The 18,862-nt window shown below is 49.9% G+C and overlaps 1 protein-coding gene across 14 annotated transcripts in view; it reads left to right on the top strand.

Annotated features, from left to right (window-relative positions):
* The window catches only part of LOC118357847 (nuclear receptor corepressor 2-like), a 145,901-nt gene that overhangs the window by 114,141 nt on the left and 12,898 nt on the right, over positions 1–18,862 (top strand). For 9 of the 14 annotated variants that reach the window (XM_052478720.1, XM_052478727.1, XM_052478722.1 and 6 more), the window contains exons 18-32: positions 2,841–2,983; positions 3,404–3,542; positions 4,523–4,937; positions 10,107–10,230; positions 12,661–12,910; positions 13,562–13,609; positions 13,945–14,112; positions 14,373–14,509; positions 14,621–14,771; positions 14,896–15,003; positions 15,153–15,256; positions 16,730–16,880; positions 18,043–18,186; positions 18,300–18,377; positions 18,549–18,793. In XM_052478720.1, the coding sequence (XP_052334680.1) occupies positions 2,841–2,983; positions 3,404–3,542; positions 4,523–4,937; positions 10,107–10,230; positions 12,661–12,910; positions 13,562–13,609; positions 13,945–14,112; positions 14,373–14,509; positions 14,621–14,771; positions 14,896–15,003; positions 15,153–15,256; positions 16,730–16,880; positions 18,043–18,186; positions 18,300–18,377; positions 18,549–18,793 (2,405 nt within the window). The remainder of the gene's footprint in view (positions 1–2,840; positions 2,984–3,403; positions 3,543–4,522; positions 4,938–10,106; positions 10,231–12,660; positions 12,911–13,561; positions 13,610–13,944; positions 14,113–14,372; positions 14,510–14,620; positions 14,772–14,895; positions 15,004–15,152; positions 15,257–16,729; positions 16,881–18,042; positions 18,187–18,299; positions 18,378–18,548; positions 18,794–18,862) is intronic. The other 5 variants (XM_052478728.1, XM_052478731.1, XM_052478726.1 and 2 more) reach the window with 3 other exon arrangements.

Here is an 18,862-nt window from a genome sequence, read left to right as displayed (position 1 = left end):
GGAGATGGCAAAGGCCCTAATTGGCCGTAGCTGTGGAAGAAGCGTCTTTTTTTTGGTATTACTTCCGCTCTCTCCCCCTCTCGGTGTTGTTCTAGACTGGAGAGGGGTCACATTCAAGATGAAAAGCAGGTCAGTCAGTAAAAATGTGAAACCCTTTATGCTTTCTCATGGTATCAACATCAACTCTCTCTCTCTCTTTCCTCCATTGTCCTACCTCAAACCCCCCTAGTTGCTCTAGCTCAACTCCCCTCCTCTCTCTCTCTCTTTCCTCCATTGTCCTAGCTCAAACCCCCCTAGTTGCTCTAGCTCAACTCCGCTGCTCTCTCTCGCGCACTGCCTTTCTCTCTTCGCTGTTTACCCTCGGACTAGCTCTGTGTGTATGTGTTAGTGAGTGAGAGAGAAGCCGAGTGAATGTGTACCAGTGCATGCGTTTGTGTGTTTATGTGGATGTCTGTGTGTGCAGCTCTGCCTGCTAGCCGAGTGAGTGAGTGGGAGGGTGAGAGGGGTAAACGGGGAGAGATAGAGGAGAGATCAGATGAGGAGAGAGAGAGGCTGAGCACGTAGCACCGCCCCACAGTCCCACTTTCCTCGGAAAGTCCTCCCAGACGGCAGCCATTGGGGAAAGACACGGCTGAGAGCAATGGACTAGCCCTGACAGAGAAAGAGCGTGTGGGGGGGGACAAAGGGCGATCAACGAAAAAGCGAGGGAGAGGCGAGGAGCGGAGTATGTCAACCTGACACCGGCTCCAGTATCAGGCCAGCAGGAGGAGGGGTGTGGAGACTGAGCTGGAGCCTAGCTGTTTTCTTTCTCTGCCCCTCCGGAGTGGAATCACCGGGAAGCTCCAGCCTGCCTGCCTGCCGTCACGGAGATCAGACGGCCGATAGCGTGATACAGACCAGGGACACAAGGGACGGCTGGAGTGACAGGCACGTGAGAATGGGGACACTCACTCCCCGGCCCAGCTAGGTGTTGATTGGGCCGTAGGCGGGAGGAGCTTATGGAAATGAATGGTCATGATTGGTTGAGGGAGTTTACCACCTGCTGTAGTTGAGCAGCAGCTTCATTATTGGGATACTGCTTCCTCTTATGCGTTGTCCACCAGCCGGGACCCTAATGGATCTAGAGCTGCTTGGGATTGTTCCTGTGCTCTGGTTAAACTGAATGGACCGGATCTGTGAGATGGAGTCGTAACAAAGTGACCCTTGACTTTCAGTGAAGAATTGCAGTGTCATTGCTTCAGGTTCACTAGGTAGAGCAAAGTGTGTGGTGTGACACGTAGCAGGGTGTCTGGCTGGACTTGTATGCTCTGGGCTGTAAAAGGAGAAGGCTGTAAAAGCTTAATAGATGTTAATCATGTGTTCCTCTCTCTTGGAACAAGCCCAGCCGACCGGCTCTGTCCCTTTCTCTCTCTCCCTCTCTCGCATCTCTCCTGCTTTGCCTTCCATGCCTGTAATGAATATTTCAAATGAAGTACACCGTTTGTATTTTTTAACTCTTGACGGATTGTCCATGCACAAAGGCCCTGAGAGGGAATATGACAGGCAAGACTTGGACTGAGGCCGTGTTTGCGTGTATATGGGTAATCTCATGGAAGCAGTAACTTCGTGGTAACATGCTCTCACCTCTTTCTACTTTCTATTCCATGAAGTGTTATTGTTCCTCGTGTTCCTGGAGGGTACTGTAATCTGTATTTGATACACTCGTGGTTTAGGTACGATATCTAATCTGAGGTAACGTTTAGTTAAAGATGGATATGAGCTGCAGGCTGGGTGTTTCCTAAAGGCTTGTCTTATCGTGTGGTTGTTGTCAGATCGTTGTCCCACTGCATCCGCTTCGAGGCAATATCTTGGAACCTATAAACCCATGTCCGTTGTCGTCCCAGGAGGTTGTTGGGTCCATGTTCACTGATAACAGAGCGCAACATCCGTCAGTGAGTCTGTCCTCGTGCCAGACGCTGTCAGGCTGGCACAGGAAACGAGTGGGAGGTATAAGCTCCTTATAGTGTCTGCTGTTAATGAGCTGACCTTAGCTTACTGGAGAAACACTGAAACACACACACATTGGGCTTGTTCAACATTGGAGCTGCCGTTGCAGGTGACTGCCAACTGACTGATCTACAAATCACCTTGCATCATAAATAACTACTTATTATTATTTATCAGTCAGTCACAATCAACCCACAATTCATCACAGATGCAGTCAACTCGAACACGCTCTTTTTCTCTCTTTTTCTTGTCTCTTTCTCTCTCACTCTCTCACTCTCTCGCTCTCTCTCTCGCTCTCTCTCTGGTCTGGTCTGTCTGTCTGGTCTGTCTGGTCTGGTCTGTCTGGTCTGGTCTGGTCTGTCTGGTCTGTCTGGTCTGGTCTGGTCTGTCTGGTCTGGTCTTTCTCACACACACACCAGCAGCAGGAGTGGTGTGTCCCATGACAGGTTGATCTATCCCAGGCAGCTCTGTGCCCAGCAGGGCTTCCAGACTCTTGTGTAAGACGCTATCATGTGGTTGACCGGGTAAAGGACCAGTCTTTCCTAGAACTGGGTGACTTCAAATTTTCACATAATGTGACAGAGAATGACCCCAGCCCAGTGGTGACAATTAGTGATGTCATTAGTTAGATTTGACAGGACAGGTTCAGCTAAGAACAGCACATTGCACTGAGCCACACTGCTGAGTAGTAGTAGTAGTGGTGTCTGTCTGTTCATGTTGGATTGAACAGACAGATGTTTGACAGGTGGTCATTCTTCATGTAGTTAATTGGATGTAAATTATTATTCTATGTAACGAAAGTCTTTGGTGTTCTGCCTGTGCTGTGGTCTAATCCCCGTCCATGTTAATTCCAGGTCTTCTCCAGTATGGTAGGAATTGGTCAGCCATCGCCAAGATGGTCGGCTCCAAAACTGTGTCACAGTGCAAGAACTTCTACTTCAACTACAAGAAAAGGCAGAAACTGGATGAGATTCTGCAGCAGCATAAAATGAAATCGGTAATGTCTTGTCTTTCATTCTACAACACGTAGATTAGGGATTGGCAACATTTTGAATGCCCCCAGGTCAATTCCCTCCAAAAAAGACACATAATTAAGCATTCAGAATTGCACAAAATGAACTTTAAAACATATATATTTTTTAATCTCCACTGTCAAGAGGGGGGCCACTAAAATGTTTTGCTCATAGTGTGTGTTGGGGGGGGTTACGCAGACCCGCAAGCCCCCACCCCGATCAGAGTTGCTCATCCCTGAGTTAAATGATCAACTTGAAAGAGAACCTATAGTCTGAGCTAAGTAATGCACCAACCAAGCAGGCCATTTCTCAAAGTCCCAGACAGCAGTAGGAACATTTACCTCGTGGTTATCAGTGTGTTGCTCCCAGCCTGCTGTATTTAGTGTGTGTTGGTTTTCACCCAGGAGAGAGAGCGTAAGGCGCGGCGTAAAGGCAAAGCCCTACAAAGTGAAGAGGCCAGCGCTCCGTCTGCTGCCGAGGAAGAGGAGATGGAGGGTTCTGGGGCCAGCGGCAACGAGGAGGAAGCTCCCGAGGATGGAGAAGGTAGGAACAACACACACACACACTACAATAATCAACGTCATAGAGGACAGGGACTCCATTGTCAGTATACCAACAGTCTTAAAGCACTGTCACAATACTCAAACTCACAATCACTCACTGATCAGAAAGCAGCCATGTACACTTTAAGACTAGTTTATGAAACCATTTTCAATCAATTTGAAGGTAATAACTTTATGGTGATATCATGTGATGGCAGTGTTCCTTGATTTAGAATGCCGAAGGGAGAATGAATGTAGTGCAACAAGGACTTTTAACAGCATCACAAGAATGTGTGTGTTGAACATGGAGTTGGATGTGAGAATAGAAAGACAGACTGACCACGTGGGCGTATGGGAATGAGAAACGTATAGCTAAGACATTAGATAAATTATTTAAGTAGTTGTTTGCTCTGTCGCAAACATTTACAGAAGCAGTCTGCCTAGCAAAATTCAATTTTTTTTTGTGTAAATTCTAGAATTTTCTGTTGGACCCTGGCTGATTGCTCATATTTCTGGTCAACTCATTTAAATACCGGGTTGATAACGGACCATCGACTCACTTTAGACCGAATTCACGAGACTGTTATGCCTCGTCATTCTAGTAACCATGGAGAACATTATTGGACCCTGGGAATAATGTACAGGAGTAGTTTGTTGATACACAATCACCAATAGTCTGTTACCATAATAGAGCTGGGAAGCCCCAGGGGATTTCCTTCATCACAATTGGGTTTTGTGTTCTCCCTCATTGTACAGTGAAACCTGATTAGGTGTAAAAGTGGCACTTTATAAATCTGGTTTCAGAGAAAGAAGGGGCACAAGAGAGGGGGGAGAGGGATCGGAGTGAAAGAGGACAAGAGGATATAACAGGATTTACTGTAGGTTACTACCTAGCCAGACAGCCCATATAATATATGCGGTCTTCCCTTTGTCTCTCACGTGCTCACTCTCTATCTCACTCTCCTCTCTCTCCTGTATCAGGTGGGGCTAACAACAGCTCAGACACAGAGAGCCTGCCCTCTCCGCGTTCCTCTGAGGACAGCAAGGCTAAAGAGGAGGGTGGCGGTAGGGCCAAGGCTGGCTCCAAACCTGGGGACAAGGAGGCCTCAGGCTCCCACATGGTCCAGGGAGGAGATGAAAAGCCCCCAGGAGACGGGGACAAGGCCATCAAGCAGGAGGTGAAGACTGAAGCAGGGGAGGGTAGCAAGGAGCTACCCAGTGAATCCACAGACGGAGACAGAAAGCCCCCCACTGCAGAGGCAGAGGAGAGCAAGAGCTCCTCCAAGAGCTCCAAGAGGGACCACGAGCCCAAGACTGGCTCCCATGCAGACAGTGACTCTAGCGCCACCTGCAGCGCTGATGAGGTGGAGGAGTCGGAGAACACCGAGAAGAACAGGTAGGGGCTTAGGTCTGGGTGAGGGCTCAGGGCTGGGTAGAGGGGTTGCAGGTGGGGGCTCAGGGCTGGGTGGGGTGGTTGCAGGTGGGGGCTGGGTGCAGGGGTTCCAAGTGGGGGAGCAGGGCTGGGTGGAGGGGGTTGCAGGTTGAGGCTCGGGGCTCGGGGCTGGTTGTAGGGGTTGCAGGTGGGGGCTCAGGGCTGGGTAGAGGGGTTGCAGGTGGAGGCTCAGGGCTGGGTAGAGGGGTTGCAGGTGGGGGCTCAGGGCTGGGTGGGGTGGTTGCAGGTGAGGGCTGGGTGCAGGGGGTTCCAGGTGGGGGAGCAGAATTGGGTGGAGAAGGTTGCAGGTTGAGGTTCGGGGCTGGTTGTAGGGGTTGCAGGTGGGGGCTCAGGGCTGGTTGTAGGGGTTGCAGTTGGGGGCTCAGGACTGGTTGTTGGGGTTGCAGGTGGGAGCTCAGGGCTGGGTGGAGGGGGTTCCAGGTGAGGGCGCAGGGCTGGGTGGAGGGTATGCAGGTGGGGGCTCAGGGCTGGGTGGAGGGGGTTGCAGGTGGGGGCGCAGGGCTTGGTGGAGGGTTGCAGGTGAAGGGCTCGGGCTGGGTGGAGGGGTTGCAGGTGAAGGGGTTGCAGGTGAAGGGGTTGCAGGTGAAGAGGTTACAGGTAGAGGGCTCGGGCTGGGTGGAGGGGTTGCAGGTGAAGGGCTTGGGGCTGGGTGCAGGGGGTTCCAGGTGGGGGAGCAGGGCTGGGTGGAGGGGGGTTGCAGGTTGAGGCTCGGGGCTCGGGGCTGGTTGTAGGGGTTGCAGGTGGGGGCTCAGGGCTGGGTAGAGGGGTTGCAGGTGGAGGCTCAGGGCTGGGTAGAGGGGTTGCAGGTGGAGGCTCAGGGCTGGGTAGAGGGGTTGCAGGTGGGGGCTCAGGGCTGGGTGGGTTGGTTGCAGGTGGGGGCTGGGTGCAGGGGTTTCCAGGTGGGGGAGCAGAATTGGGTGGAGAAGGTTGCAGGTTGAGGCTCGGGGCTGGTTGTAGGGGTTGCAGGTGGAAGCTCAGTGCTGGGTGGAGGGGGTTGCAGGTGGGAGCTCAGGGCTGGGTGGAGGGGGTTCCAGGTGAGGGCGCAGGGCTGGGTGGAGGGTATGCAGGTGGGGGCTCAGGGCTGGGTGGAGGGGTTGCAGGTGAAGGGTTCGGGGCTGGGTGGAGGGGTTGCAGGTGAAGGGCTCGGGGCTGGGTGGAGGGGTTGCAGGTGAAGGGCTCGGGCTGGGTGGAGGGGTTGCAGGTGAAGGGGTTGCAGGTGAAGAGGTTACAGGTAGAGGGCTCGAGGCTGGGTGGAGGGGTTGCAGGTGAAGGGCTTGGGGCTGGGTGGAGGGGTTGCAGGTGAAGGGCTCGGGCTGGGTGGAGGGGTTGCAGGTGAAGGGGTTGCAGGTGAAGAGGTTACAGGTAGAGGGCTCGAGGCTGGGTGGAGGAGTTGCAGGTGAAGGGCTTGGGGCTGGGTGGAGGGGTTGCAGGTGAAGGGCTCGGGGCTGGGTGGAGGGGTTGCAGGTGGAGAGGTTACAGGTAGAGGGCTCGGGGCTGGGTGGAGGGATTGCAGGTGAAGGGCTTGGGGCTGGGTGGAGGGGTTGCAGGTGAAGGGCTCGGGGCTGGGTGGAGGGGTTGCAGGTGAAGGGGTTGCAGGTGAAGAGGTTACAGGTAGAGGGCTCGGGGCTGGGTGGAGGGGTTGCAGGTGAAGGGCTTGGGGCTGGGTGGAGGGGTTGCAGGTGAAGGGCTCGGGGCTGGGTGGAGGGGTTGCAGGTGAAGGGCTCGGGCTGGATGGAGGGGTTGCAGGTGAAGGATTCGGGGTTCGTGCTGGGTGGAGGGGTTGCAGGTGAAGGGTTCAGGGCTGGGTGGAGGGGTTGCAGGTGAAGGGCTCGGGCTGGGTGGAGTGGTTGCAGGTGAAGGGTTCGGGGCTGGGTGGAGGGGTTGCAGGTGAAGGGTTCGGGCTGGGTGGAGTGGTTGCAGGTAAAGGGCTCGGGCTGGGAGGAGTGGTTGCAGGTGAAGGGTTCGGGGCTGGGTGGAGGGGTTGCAGGTGAAGGGTTCGGGCTGGGTGGAGGGGTTGCAGGTGAAGGGCTGGGTGGAGTGGTTGCAGGTGAAGGGGTTACAGGTAGAGGGCTCGGGGCTGGGTGGAGGGGTTGCATGTGAAGGGCTTGGGGCTGGGTGGAGGGGTTGCAGGTGAAGGGCTCGGGGCTGGGTGGAGGGGCTGCAGGTGAAGGGTTCGGGGCTGGGTGGAGGGGTTGCAGGTGAAGGGTTCGGGGCTGGGTGGAGGGGTTGCAGGTGAAGGGTTCGGGGCTGGGTGGAGGGGTTGCAGGTGAAGGGTTCGGGGCTGGGTGGAGTGGTTGCAGGTGACGGGCTCGGGCTGGGTGGAGGGGTTGCAGGCCCTTAGTTGTCAGGTAATTTGTGGCAATACTCTACAACTATCATCAACCATTAACTCCTAAGGCCTTTGTGGGTGTGTGCATATGTACTAGAGCTAGGTGACATGGACAACATTCCCTGTCCTGCTAAATAATCTGAGCTATCACGATAACGATAAATTGAACGCTAAGTTTTTAACAAAGTGCACCACAGTTACTTTTTAATGTACTGACCAAAAATATAAACGCAACATGCAACAATATCAAAGATTTCACTGAGTTGCAGTTCATATAAAGTCAGAAATAAATAAATGAAATCTAATTTTATTTGTCACATACATGTGTTTAGCAGATGTTATTTCGGGTGTAGCAAAATGCTGTGTTTCTAGCTCCAAAAGTACAGTAATATCTAACAATACACACATTCTAAAGTAAAGGAATGGATTTAAGAATATATACCATGTCAGAGCGGCATAGACTAAGATACAGTAGATAGTATAGAGTACAGTATATACATATGAGATGAGTAATGCAAAATATGTTAACACTATTAAAGTGGCCAGTGATTTCAAGTCTATGTATATAAGAGACTGAAAAACAGCTTTGATCTCAAGGACATCAGACTGTTAAATAACCATTACTAGCACATTAGAGGCTGTGCTAGTAATGGTTATTTAACAGTCTGATGTCCTTGAGATCAAAGCTGTTTTTCAGTCTTTCAGTCCCAGCTTTGATGCACCTGTACTGACCTCGCCTTCTGGATGATAGCGGGGTGAACAGGCAGTGGCTCAGGTGGTTGTTGTCCTTGATGATCTTTTTGGCCTTCCTGTGACATCGGGTGCTGTAGGTGTTCTGGAGGGCAGGTACCTTGCCCGCAGTGATGCGTTGGGCAGACCGCACCACCCTCTGGAGAGCCCTACGGTTGTAGGCGGTGCAGTTGCCGTACCAGGCGGTGGCACAGCCCGACAGGATGCTCTCGATGATGCATCTGTAAAAGTTTGAGGGTTTTAGGTGCCAAGCCAAATTTCTTCAGCCTCCTGAGGTTGAAGAGGCGCTGTTGTACATTCTTCACCACACTGTATGTGTGGGTGGACCATTTCAGTTTGTCAGTTATATGTACGCCAAGGAACTTTAAGCTTTCCACCTTCTCCACTGTGGTTCTGTGGATAGGGGGGTGCTCCCTCTGCTTTTTACTGAAGTCCACGATCATCTCCTTTTGTTGATGTTGAGTGAGAGGTTATTTTCCTGGCACCACACTCCCAGGGCCCTCACCTCCTCCTGTATTGTCATTGTTGGTAATCAGGCCTACAACTGTTGCGTCGTCTGCAAGCTTGATGATTGAGTTGGAGTCATGCGTGGCCACGCAGTCATGGGTGAACAGGGGGTACAGGAAGGGGCTGAGAACGCATCCATGTGGGCCGATGTAGAGGTGTTGTTTCCTACCTTCACCACTTGCACAGGGCGGGGCTCAGAGCTTAACGATGAGCTTGGAGGGTACTATGGTGTTGAATGCTGAGCTAGATTCAATTAACAGCATTCTTGCATAGGTATTCCTCTTGTCCAGATGGGATAGGGCAGTGTGCAGCACAAGGTTCACCTGTGTAATGATCATGCTATTGAATCAGCTTCTTGATATGCCACATCTGTAGATGGATTATCTTGGCAAAGGAGAAATGCTCACTAACAGGGATGTGAACAAATTTGTGCACAACATTTGAGAGAAGTAAGCTTTTTGTGCATATGGAGCATTTCTGGCATATTTTATTTCAGCTCATGAAAAATGGGACCAACACTTTACATGTTGCGTTTATATTTTTGTTCAGTGTATTACCCTTAACCCACTACTACTGCTTTGAATGCTGTAGCTCAATTGTCCCGTTAGCAATTGCCTATATTCACAGATTTATTTTAGGCAACTTATTATCATTATCAATATCAGTAAAATGTCCTCTAAATGGCCGGTTGGGTCGATGTTGATATTTTTCGGTTTATAGTCCAAGTTCTAAGATGTTTGTGTGTGCGTGCCTGCCTGCAGACGCAATGTGTGTGTCAAAGATGTGGGCTGACAGAAGTGGGGATTCGTCCTGCAGAGTATTTGTTCAGATTTTTCCATGACAGCAGACTGCATGTATTGGCAGAGCCTAGGGGAACGTTGCCCTCTGTGCCAAAGCAAACAATGGGAGGGAGTGTGTGTGCGCGCCCCAGTTTCTCTCATTGGGTGTGTGGGTGTTCCGGAGTATCTGTGTGTGTTTTTATGTGTGTATCTGTGAGTAGGGGATGGGTGGTTGGGCTCGTGGGATGGAAAAGCAGTCAGACCCTCTGCTCTATTTGTGTTTTCATAGTGCGAGGTTCTGCTCAGGGTCAATCCGTGTTTATGGGAAAAGTAAATAAGAAAAGCCCGGCTATGGCCATATTAAGGAATGTGTGGTACATCCATTGGCAGGCTACTGAATGAGAAAGTGTTCTAGTTACCTCCCTCATTCTTTTTCTCTCGCTCTCTTGCGGGAGCTCTAGCTCGATCTTTCTCCTGTGGGCTCTGGCTCGCGCTCTGACTCCAGCGCTTGCTCTCTCTCGCGAGCGCTTTCTCACGTGCGCTCTCTGGCCTGCGCTTTCTCTCGCGCTCTCTCTCGTGCTCTCTCTTACTCTCTCTCTCTCTCATTCTCTCACACTCCACTCTTTTTCTCGCTTTCTTTCACAATCTTTTGCTCTCCTTTTCTCTCGCGCTCTCCTCCCTCCTCCCCTTCGCTCTCTCTCGTTCCTTCCTCCTCTTCATTCCCTCATTTTTTATTTCTCTCTCCAGGATGACGTCCCCAAACCGGCCCAGCCTCCTAAACTATGCTCATGATGGGGTCATCTCCTCCCCCCTGCAGAAGCCCATGGACCTGAAGCAGCTCAAACAGAGGGCTGCGGCCATCCCCCCTATTGTGAGTCTTACCACTTAACCCCTCGTCTCTTTACACACTGTTGCCAGGCCCTGCAACCTGTATCTTAGTCTTCTCCATCCTTGGAGAGCATATGAGAGCCAGCCTGGTATACAGTCACTTAACTAAGGATTTAGTTTGTAAGTCGCTCTGGATAAGAGCGTCTGCTAAATGACTTAAATGTAAATGTAAATGTATAAGTCCAGTCTGGTATACAGTCACATATACAATTGAAGTCGGAAGTTTTTCGCAATTCCTGACATTTATTCCTAGTAAAAATTCCCTGTCTTAGGTCAGTTAGGATCACCACTTTATTTTAAGAATGAATAATAGTAGAGAGAATTATTTATTTCAGCTTTTATTTCTTTCATCACATTCCCAGTGGGTCAGAAGTTTACATACACTCCATTAGTATTTGGTAGCATTACCTTTAAATTGTTAAACTTAGGGCAAACGTTTTGGGTAGCCTTCCAAAAGCTCCCCACAATAAGTTGGGTGAATTTTGGCCCATTCCTCCTGACAGAGCTGGTGTAACTGAGTCAGGTTTGTAGGCCTCCTTGCTCACACATCACACGCTTTTTCAGTTCTGCCCAAATGTTCTATAGGATTGAGGTCAGGGCTTTGTGATGGCCACTCCAATACCTTGACTTTGTTGTCCTTAAGCCATTTTGTCACCGCTTTGGAAGTATGCTTGGGATCATTATCCACTTGGAAGACCCATTTGCAACCAAGCTTTAACTTCCTGACTGATGTCTTGAGATGTTACTTCAATTTCTCCAAAGAGTACGTACGACCTTTGTCCCCATGTGCAGTTGCAAACCGTAGTCTGGCTTTTTTTTATGGCGGTTTTGGAGCACTGGCTTCCTCCTTGTTGAGAGGCCTTTCAGGTTATGTCGATATATGACTTGTTTTACTGTAGATATAGATACTTTTGTACCTGTTTCCTCCAGCATCTTCACATGGTCCTTTGCTGACTTCAACTGTAAGTCCAGCCTGGTAAACAGTCACATATACATCCTAAGATAAGTCCAGCCTGGTAAACAGTCACATATACATCCTTAGATAAGTCCAGCCTGGTAAACAGTCACATATACATCCTAAGATAAGTCCAGCCTGGTAAACAGTCACATATACATCCTTAGATAAGTCCAGCCGGGTAAACAGTCACATATAAATCCTTAGATAAGTCCAGCCTGGTAAACAGTCACATATACATCCTAAGATAAGTCCAGCCGGGTAAACAGTCACATATACATCCTTAGATAAGTCCAGCCGGGTAAACAGTCACATATAAATCCTTAGATAAGTCCAGCCTGGTAAACAGTCACATATACATCCTTAGATAAGTCCAGCCTGGTAAACAGTCACATATAAATCCTTAGATATGTCCAGCCTGGTAAACAGTCACATATAAATCCTTAGATAAGTCCAGCCTGGTAAACAGTCACATATACATCCTTAGATAAGTCCAGCCTGGTAAACAGTCACATATAAATCCTTAGATAAGTCCAGCCTGGTAAACAGTCACATATAAATCCTTAGATAAGTCCAGCCTGGTATACAGTCACATATAAATCCTTAGATAAGTCCAGCCTGGTAAACAGTCACATATAAATCCTTAGATAAGTCCAACCTGGTAAACAGTCACATATAAATCCTTAGATAAGTCCAGCCTGGTAAACAGTCACATATACATCCTTAGATAAGTCCAGCCTGGTAAACAGTCACATATACATCCTTAGATAAGTCCAGCCTGGTATACAGTCACATATAAATCCTTAGATAAGTCCAGCCTGGTAAACAGTCACATATACATCCTTAGATAAGTCCAGCCTGGTAAACAGTTACATATAAATCCTTAGATAAGTCCAGCCGGGTAAACAGTCACATATACATCCTTAGATAAGTCCAGCCTGGTAAACAGTCACATATACATCCTTAGATAAGTCCAGCCTGGTAAACAGTCACATATAAATCCTTAGATAAGTCCAGCCTGGTAAACAGTCACATATAAATCCTTAGATAAGTCCAGCCTGGTAAACAGTCACATATACATCCTTAGATAAGTCCAGCCTGGTATACAGTCACATATACATCCTTAGATAAGTCCAGCCTGGTATACAGTCACATATACATCCTTAGATAAGTCTAGCCTGGTCATTCTACCCCTGTCAGTAGTATTATGGCCAGCCCTCCTGTAATGACAATACTGCTGCTTCCACAGATAACAACATGGTGGGTAAAATGATAAAGACATATTTGTATTAGATAAGCAGGCCATCTGGAGCAGATGGGATAGATTGACCCAGAGGAGGTACAAGATGCCAGACATTAAGGAAAACAATAAGAGGAATAGGGTCACTGGATGTGTGTACGGTTAGTGTTTGTATGTGTATCAGCTACTCACGGTGCCTCTCTCTACTGTTTATGCAGATGCCCCAGATCCCGGAGAGTGGCCCGCGGGGTGGGGTTGGTAAGGCCGTGCTGCCCCCCCATGCCCTGGCTCTCTACCAGCAGCAGATCACCATGGCCCACGGAGAGTCCTCCCAGGAGGCCAAGCAGCAGCAGCATGCAGGTCAGCCCAGCAAACAGCACCCTTACCCAGCGCAGGGTGACAGAGACCCCCATAACGTCAGCAGCCCCCGTGTCCGCCCACGCAGCCCCTCCACCAGCGACAAGGACGGTACGAACACCAGCTCTCCCTCACTCGCTCTCTCTCGGTCTCTCTCTCTCGTTCTCTCTCTCGGTCTCTCTCGTTCTCTCTCTCTCTCGCTCTCTCTCGCTCTCTCTTTTCAGCTCCTCTCATCCTTCTGCTCAGTCTAAACCCAACTCCCTTGGTTCTAGATTATTAGGCTATGTGCTGATTTGAGGGGGATTATGTCAGTTCTACACTGTTTGGTGTTGTGCTGGTATTGATCTTTGGTATCCCCGTGCAGTGGGATCTGTGTCGGGTTGTTGAGTTTAGTCTTGGATATCCTTTGAGAGTTGTGCTCCATGTTAATTGCTAGACCTGTCTAGACCTAGTCTTATTTAGAAGATGTTGACACAGGAGGAACTGAAGAGTTTCCATCTGGGGCCCTTAAAGAAGCCGAGGTAACCCGGGACCAAGGCCTATAACTACGGAGGATCTCCTATTGTTATGAGCCCTGGAGAAAACACAGCCCAGTGGCAAGGGGGGGGGCGGTGTTCTGTGTGAGTCGCAATACAGTAAACTGAGGAGGTAGCCTGTGTGTGTAGGGATTCGAGTCACATGGACATGTGTGAGTGTATGTATGAGTGTGATGATGTGAGTACCGGGTATGTGATCAGCTGCAGTATGTCTGTGTCCCTGCAGAGCTGGAAGGCAACGAGAGGTGGCTGCAGACTCTACTTCACGGATTACGTAGGTTCACACCCCGCCCTGCTCTATCCCTAACTCATACCCCTTCGGCCAACACACGCCTAGCTAAATTCACTTCCTTAGCGGGGTTTGACTGTGTGTGTGTACACTAAACACTAGCAATGGGTTTTGGCAGTGTGTTTGTACTCTAAACACAAGGGATGGCTGTGTGGAGCAGCGTTGCTGTGTGGCTGGCTGCGCTCCTTGCTATGATGATGATAAGGAGGAGCATAACAAGCTAGTGCTGGCCAAGGGATGGCTCTCGGCTTCCAGACAGTGTTGGTAAGGGCCAGTATTGGCTAGTTGCTGAGTGTGTGTTTGTGTGTCCCGTCTTACAGATAAGTCCCGGGCCTTCTCTCCTCACGGAGACCCTAAGAAGCAGGCGGTGGGGCCAGAGGACCTGAGGGCCACTACCCTGGGCCGGCCTGTCATGTCCCCCTACCCAATGTCCCCTCGAGACATGGCCAAGCTCAGCCATGATCAACACCTGCTCCACTATAACTCATGTGAGTCCCACTACAAGCCCTCTCTAACCACAAGGGCTCCCATACCGTACTTTGTTGGGAAATGTTTGTTGAATTTGTTGTCCTCAGGGCTGCATCATCAGGCCCTCATCCCCTGTAGTTCAGGTGCCAGCTCCCATTTCACTGTTATGTCCCCTTGCTTTGCGCTCTCCTTAGCCAATCTCCTTATACTTATTATTTCCTATCAAATCCTGCCCTGTCTATATTTGTATGCATATAAAAGTATCTGTCTGTGATCTCAGCTTTCCAACAGGTTGGCCACTCTGGACCCCCTGGTCTGCAGCAGGATGGCATCAGGTTGGCAGCGGTGCGCCCCCTCCACATGCCAGAGCCACCCCCTCTCATCTCCTCCAACAAGCCAGGGGGGTCTATCACACAGGTACAGTACACTAACGTTTCTCCAGAGAACCATAGCACCCATTTAGATTTGGGGAAGTGAATGTAGTGTTGCCATGCACTATGCTCACTGTTGTTGCTGTGTGGTTCACAGGGAACCCCAGTGCAGCTTCATAGCCCGGCTCACGGGATGGACCATGGGAAGATGCCCCCTGCACAGATGGGTTTGTCCTGGATGGATCAGAGGAAAGTGGGTGAGTCCAAGTGTCTGGAGTGGGTGCAGCATTCCCAGCCTTGGTTTGCTGGTGAGTTGCCCTCTTCTTGTCCTAAGCTTCAATTCTCCGTTTGGGTGTCCTGGGCTTTCTGCACTGACACACTCTCCTCTCTGCTCTCATCTCACACTGTACCCCTCTGACTCGCACACACCAGGTCCCTACCCTGTGGTGAAGCAGGAGCAGCTGTCCCCGCGGTGCTCGTCCTCCCAGGCAGAGAACCTGTCCACGCAGGGGGCGCCCCACGACGCCAACGCTGGACGTGGTGAGTCCACAGCTAGATACACTACACACCCATCTGTCGGTACACTGTTCTCTGCTCATACGGATTCTCTGCTCTGTTATAAACAGAAACAGACCTCCATGCCAGTGTAAAGCCCTGACTTTGTTCTCCTGGATGTGTTGAATTTGCAGGGTCCATGCCAGCGGTGCAGGGGGGCAGCATCACGAAGGGCATCCCTGGGACCAGAGTTCACCAGGACTCTCCCATCTCCTACCGAGGAGGCTCCATCACCCAGGTAAGAGCAACACACCGACCACAACGCTGTGCTTCTGCTAACTGGGCCGTACTTATTACCATGACTAACAGCTTTGGCCTAAAATTCTCACCGGGCTGTTTATTGTACGTCTCCAAATGAAACGAGGACAACGACACAGGCGTGTTGAGAGGTTATGAGCCCAGGCTGGAAAGTTAGGTTGGGTAAAGGCTGTGGCAACAGGCAGGCAGGATCTCACTGCTGATCCTGACTGGTGTGACATAACCGTGGCTCTGACTGCTCCCTGTCGCCCTAGCAACAGGTACACACTGTACCATGTCTGTTCCCTACTTGATTTATCTGTTTACTCTCTCCACTCGCTAAGCCCCGTCACTGATACGCACGGTCTTCAGCCTGATGTAATAACTCCCTCAGCCAACTGGCCTGGAAATGGGATGAGATTATATGTGCCCAGATAGATAACTGAGGGAAAGGTGAGAGTTCGTATATAATCAGAGTGGGTGGGGATGTCGCACGGCGGCTCCTTTGTTTGTCTAGCTGACTGCTAGGCAGAGTGAAAGCCTATCTGTCAATGAGGTGTGTGTGTGTGTACAGATAAGCTTTGCGGCATCGGGTGCGTAGGTCTCTCGCATCTCCCTTGATGACATTGGATGCTGAGGGGAGATAGGAAGGGTGTTTGTCAAGGCCACTCGATCCTGTGAGACGAGCCACCCCCCCAACCCCCTCCACTTGTGGTCTGGCTTCTGATGGCACTATCCCCCCGAATATCATTTGACGTACATTTTAGTCATTAAGCAGAGCGATGTACAATTAGTGCATTTAATTTAAGGCAGCTAGGAGGGACACCCACAACACAGTCATAGTAAGTACATTTTCCCTCAATAAAGGAGCAAAAGTCCGCGCTAGTAAGGGTGAGTAGAAAAGTGTTAGTTCATGAAAGGTGTTTTGGGGTGGGGGGCAGGCAGGCCTGTGCGCGCTCTCTCTCTCTCAGCCTCCCAGCAGGCTTACGTAAACCCCCACTAGCCATGGCGCAAATCTGACTCGCACTGAAAGTGTGCCAGAGACATGACTCAATAGCCCTGACCAAACCCGCTGCTGCCATTCTGTCACCTGGTGTTGGCACTGCAGAGTGTGTGTGGGGGTTATTGTCTGAGACTTATGTGACTAGGCTGCCGCTGGTATAGTAGTGAGCAATTCAATTTGTTTAGCGTGCGGGCTCTGTTGCAGCAGCGGTCAGGACAAAAATCTCTGTTGTCGTTGAATCATAATGTGACATCCACGCGCATAACAACAATTGCCACACAATTCTCCGATTGGCATCAGCGAGCGATAAACCATCCGTATGATCTTAATCATCGTCACAATAAACAAAGAACATTCAGGACAAATATGCATCTTACAACAACGAGCAATGAAAGAGTTAAACTGACATCTGCTGTATCTTGTGGGGTGATTGGCTGTTGTGTTCCTCTGCGTTTGTCCCTCCCTCCACAGGGCACCCCGGCTGACGTTCTGTACAAGGGGACCATAACCCGTCTGATCACGGAAGACAATCCCAGCAGGGCAGAGAGGGAGCGGGACGAGGCCCTGTCCAAAGGACATGTGGTCTATGAGGGCATCAGCGGACACATCCTCACCTATGACCGTCAGTTCTCTAACCTAGAAACACCGTGCTACTACACTTACACTACCGTTCAAAAGTTTGGGGTCACTTAATGTCCTTGTTTTTGAAAGAAAAGCACATGTTTTGTCCATTAAAATAACATCAAATTGATCAGAAATACAGCGTAGACAATATTAATGTTGTAAATGACTATTGTAGCTGGATTTAAAAAAAAATGGTATATCTACATAGGAGTACAGAGGCCCATTATCAGCAACCATCACTCCTGTGTTCCAATGGCACGTTATCTTAGCTAATCCATGTTGATCATTGTAAAAGGCTAATTGATCATTAGAAAACCCTTTTGCAATTGTTAGCACAGCTGAAATTGGTTGTTTCTTATTAAAGAAGCAATAAAACGGTCCTTGAGCAAGAGGACAAGTACATTAGTGTCTAGTTTGGTGTTTTGCAGGTACTATTTTATGAAGCTGCCAGTTCAGGACTTGTGAGGCGTCTGTTTCTCAAACTAGACACACTAATGTACTTGTCTTCTTCCCCAGTTGTGCACCGGGGCCTCCCACTCCTCTTTCTATTCTGGTTAGAGACAGTTTGCGCTGTCTGTGAAGGGAGTAGTACACAGCATTGTACGAGATCTTAAGTTTCTTGCCAATTTCTCGCATGGAATAGCCTTCATTTCTCAGAACAAGAATAGATTAACGAGTTTCAGAAGAAATATCTTTGTTTCTGGCCATTTTGAGCCTGTAATCGAACCCACAAATGCTGATGCTCCAAATACTTTATTGCTTCTTTAATCATTACAACAGTTTTCACCTGTGGTTTTCTAATGATCAATTAGCCTTTTAAAATGATCAACTTTGATTAGCTAACACAACATGCCATTGGAACACAGGAGTGATGGTTGCTGATAATGGGCCTATGTAGATATACCATAGAAAATCAGCCGTTTCCCACAACAATGGTCCTTTACAACATTAACAATGTCTACACTGTATTTCTGATCAATTTGATGTTATTTTAATGGACCAAAAATGTGCTTTTCTTTCAAAAACAAGGACATTTCTAAGTGGCCCCAAACTTTTTGCTTACTGTAACAACAGGAACAGAGGCATCGCCTTTAGTCTTGAAGAGTTAAAACCGCCTCTCAATGCCCTGTTGACTGTTGTTTGTGGCGTGTTCTCCTCAGGCCTACCCTCTCAGAACCCTAAAGAAGACGGCCGGGGCCAGCCTGGGGAGATCTTGGGGCTGAAGCGCCCCTATGATGTCATGGAGGGAGGGATCTCCAGGGGGCTGCCCATGAGGGACTCTCTGTCTGCAGCCAACTGTGAGGGTAAGTTGAGGAGTCCGCTACCCTCTAAGAGCTCTAGCATGTACTTACATAGACCTAGAGTCCTACATGGACAAAAAAATGCTACTCTTTCTTCACTCCCCCACATACTTCAGGTCTGATGGGTAGAGCCATGCCCCATGAGAGAGACAGCCCACACCCGACCCACCACATCCGTGGTTCCATTTCACAGGGTAATTATTCCATACACTGTGTTATCCTAGTCACTGCATCAGGGTTGTAGTACAATCACTGCATCGCCTAGTTGAACAATCGCTCAAGAGAAGTCAATTGTCAATAAAGTTCCAGTCTGACTTCAAATTTGAACTCCTGTGCATTTGTGTTCCTCCTCCTCTTCCCCCCAGGTATCCCCCGTCACCTGGAACCCCAGGATGGCTACATGAGGCGAGAGCCCAAGCAGATGAAGAGAGAGGGCTCCCCGCCCCGAGGGCCTAGCCAGATGGCTGACCCCATGAAGGGCCGAGACAGCATGGTGCCCACCGTGAAGGAAGGGGGCCGATCCATCCACCTCATTCCCAGAGAGGAGCTCCGACAGATGCCCGAAGGCATGATGATGGCCAAGGCTGGCAAAGATGGCATCATAGCACAGGTGAGAGGAACGCCACACTGTAGATGCACTGTGCCTCAGGGAAATAAAAGCAAGACAAGTCCCTGTTGG

The sequence above is a fragment of the Oncorhynchus keta genome, chromosome 25 (genome assembly GCF_023373465.1).
Source record: "Oncorhynchus keta strain PuntledgeMale-10-30-2019 chromosome 25, Oket_V2, whole genome shotgun sequence".
Classification (NCBI taxonomy): Eukaryota; Metazoa; Chordata; class Actinopteri; order Salmoniformes; family Salmonidae; genus Oncorhynchus; species Oncorhynchus keta.
Note: the sequence above shows the minus strand (reverse complement) of the source record. Positions and strands in the feature narration are given on the sequence as shown.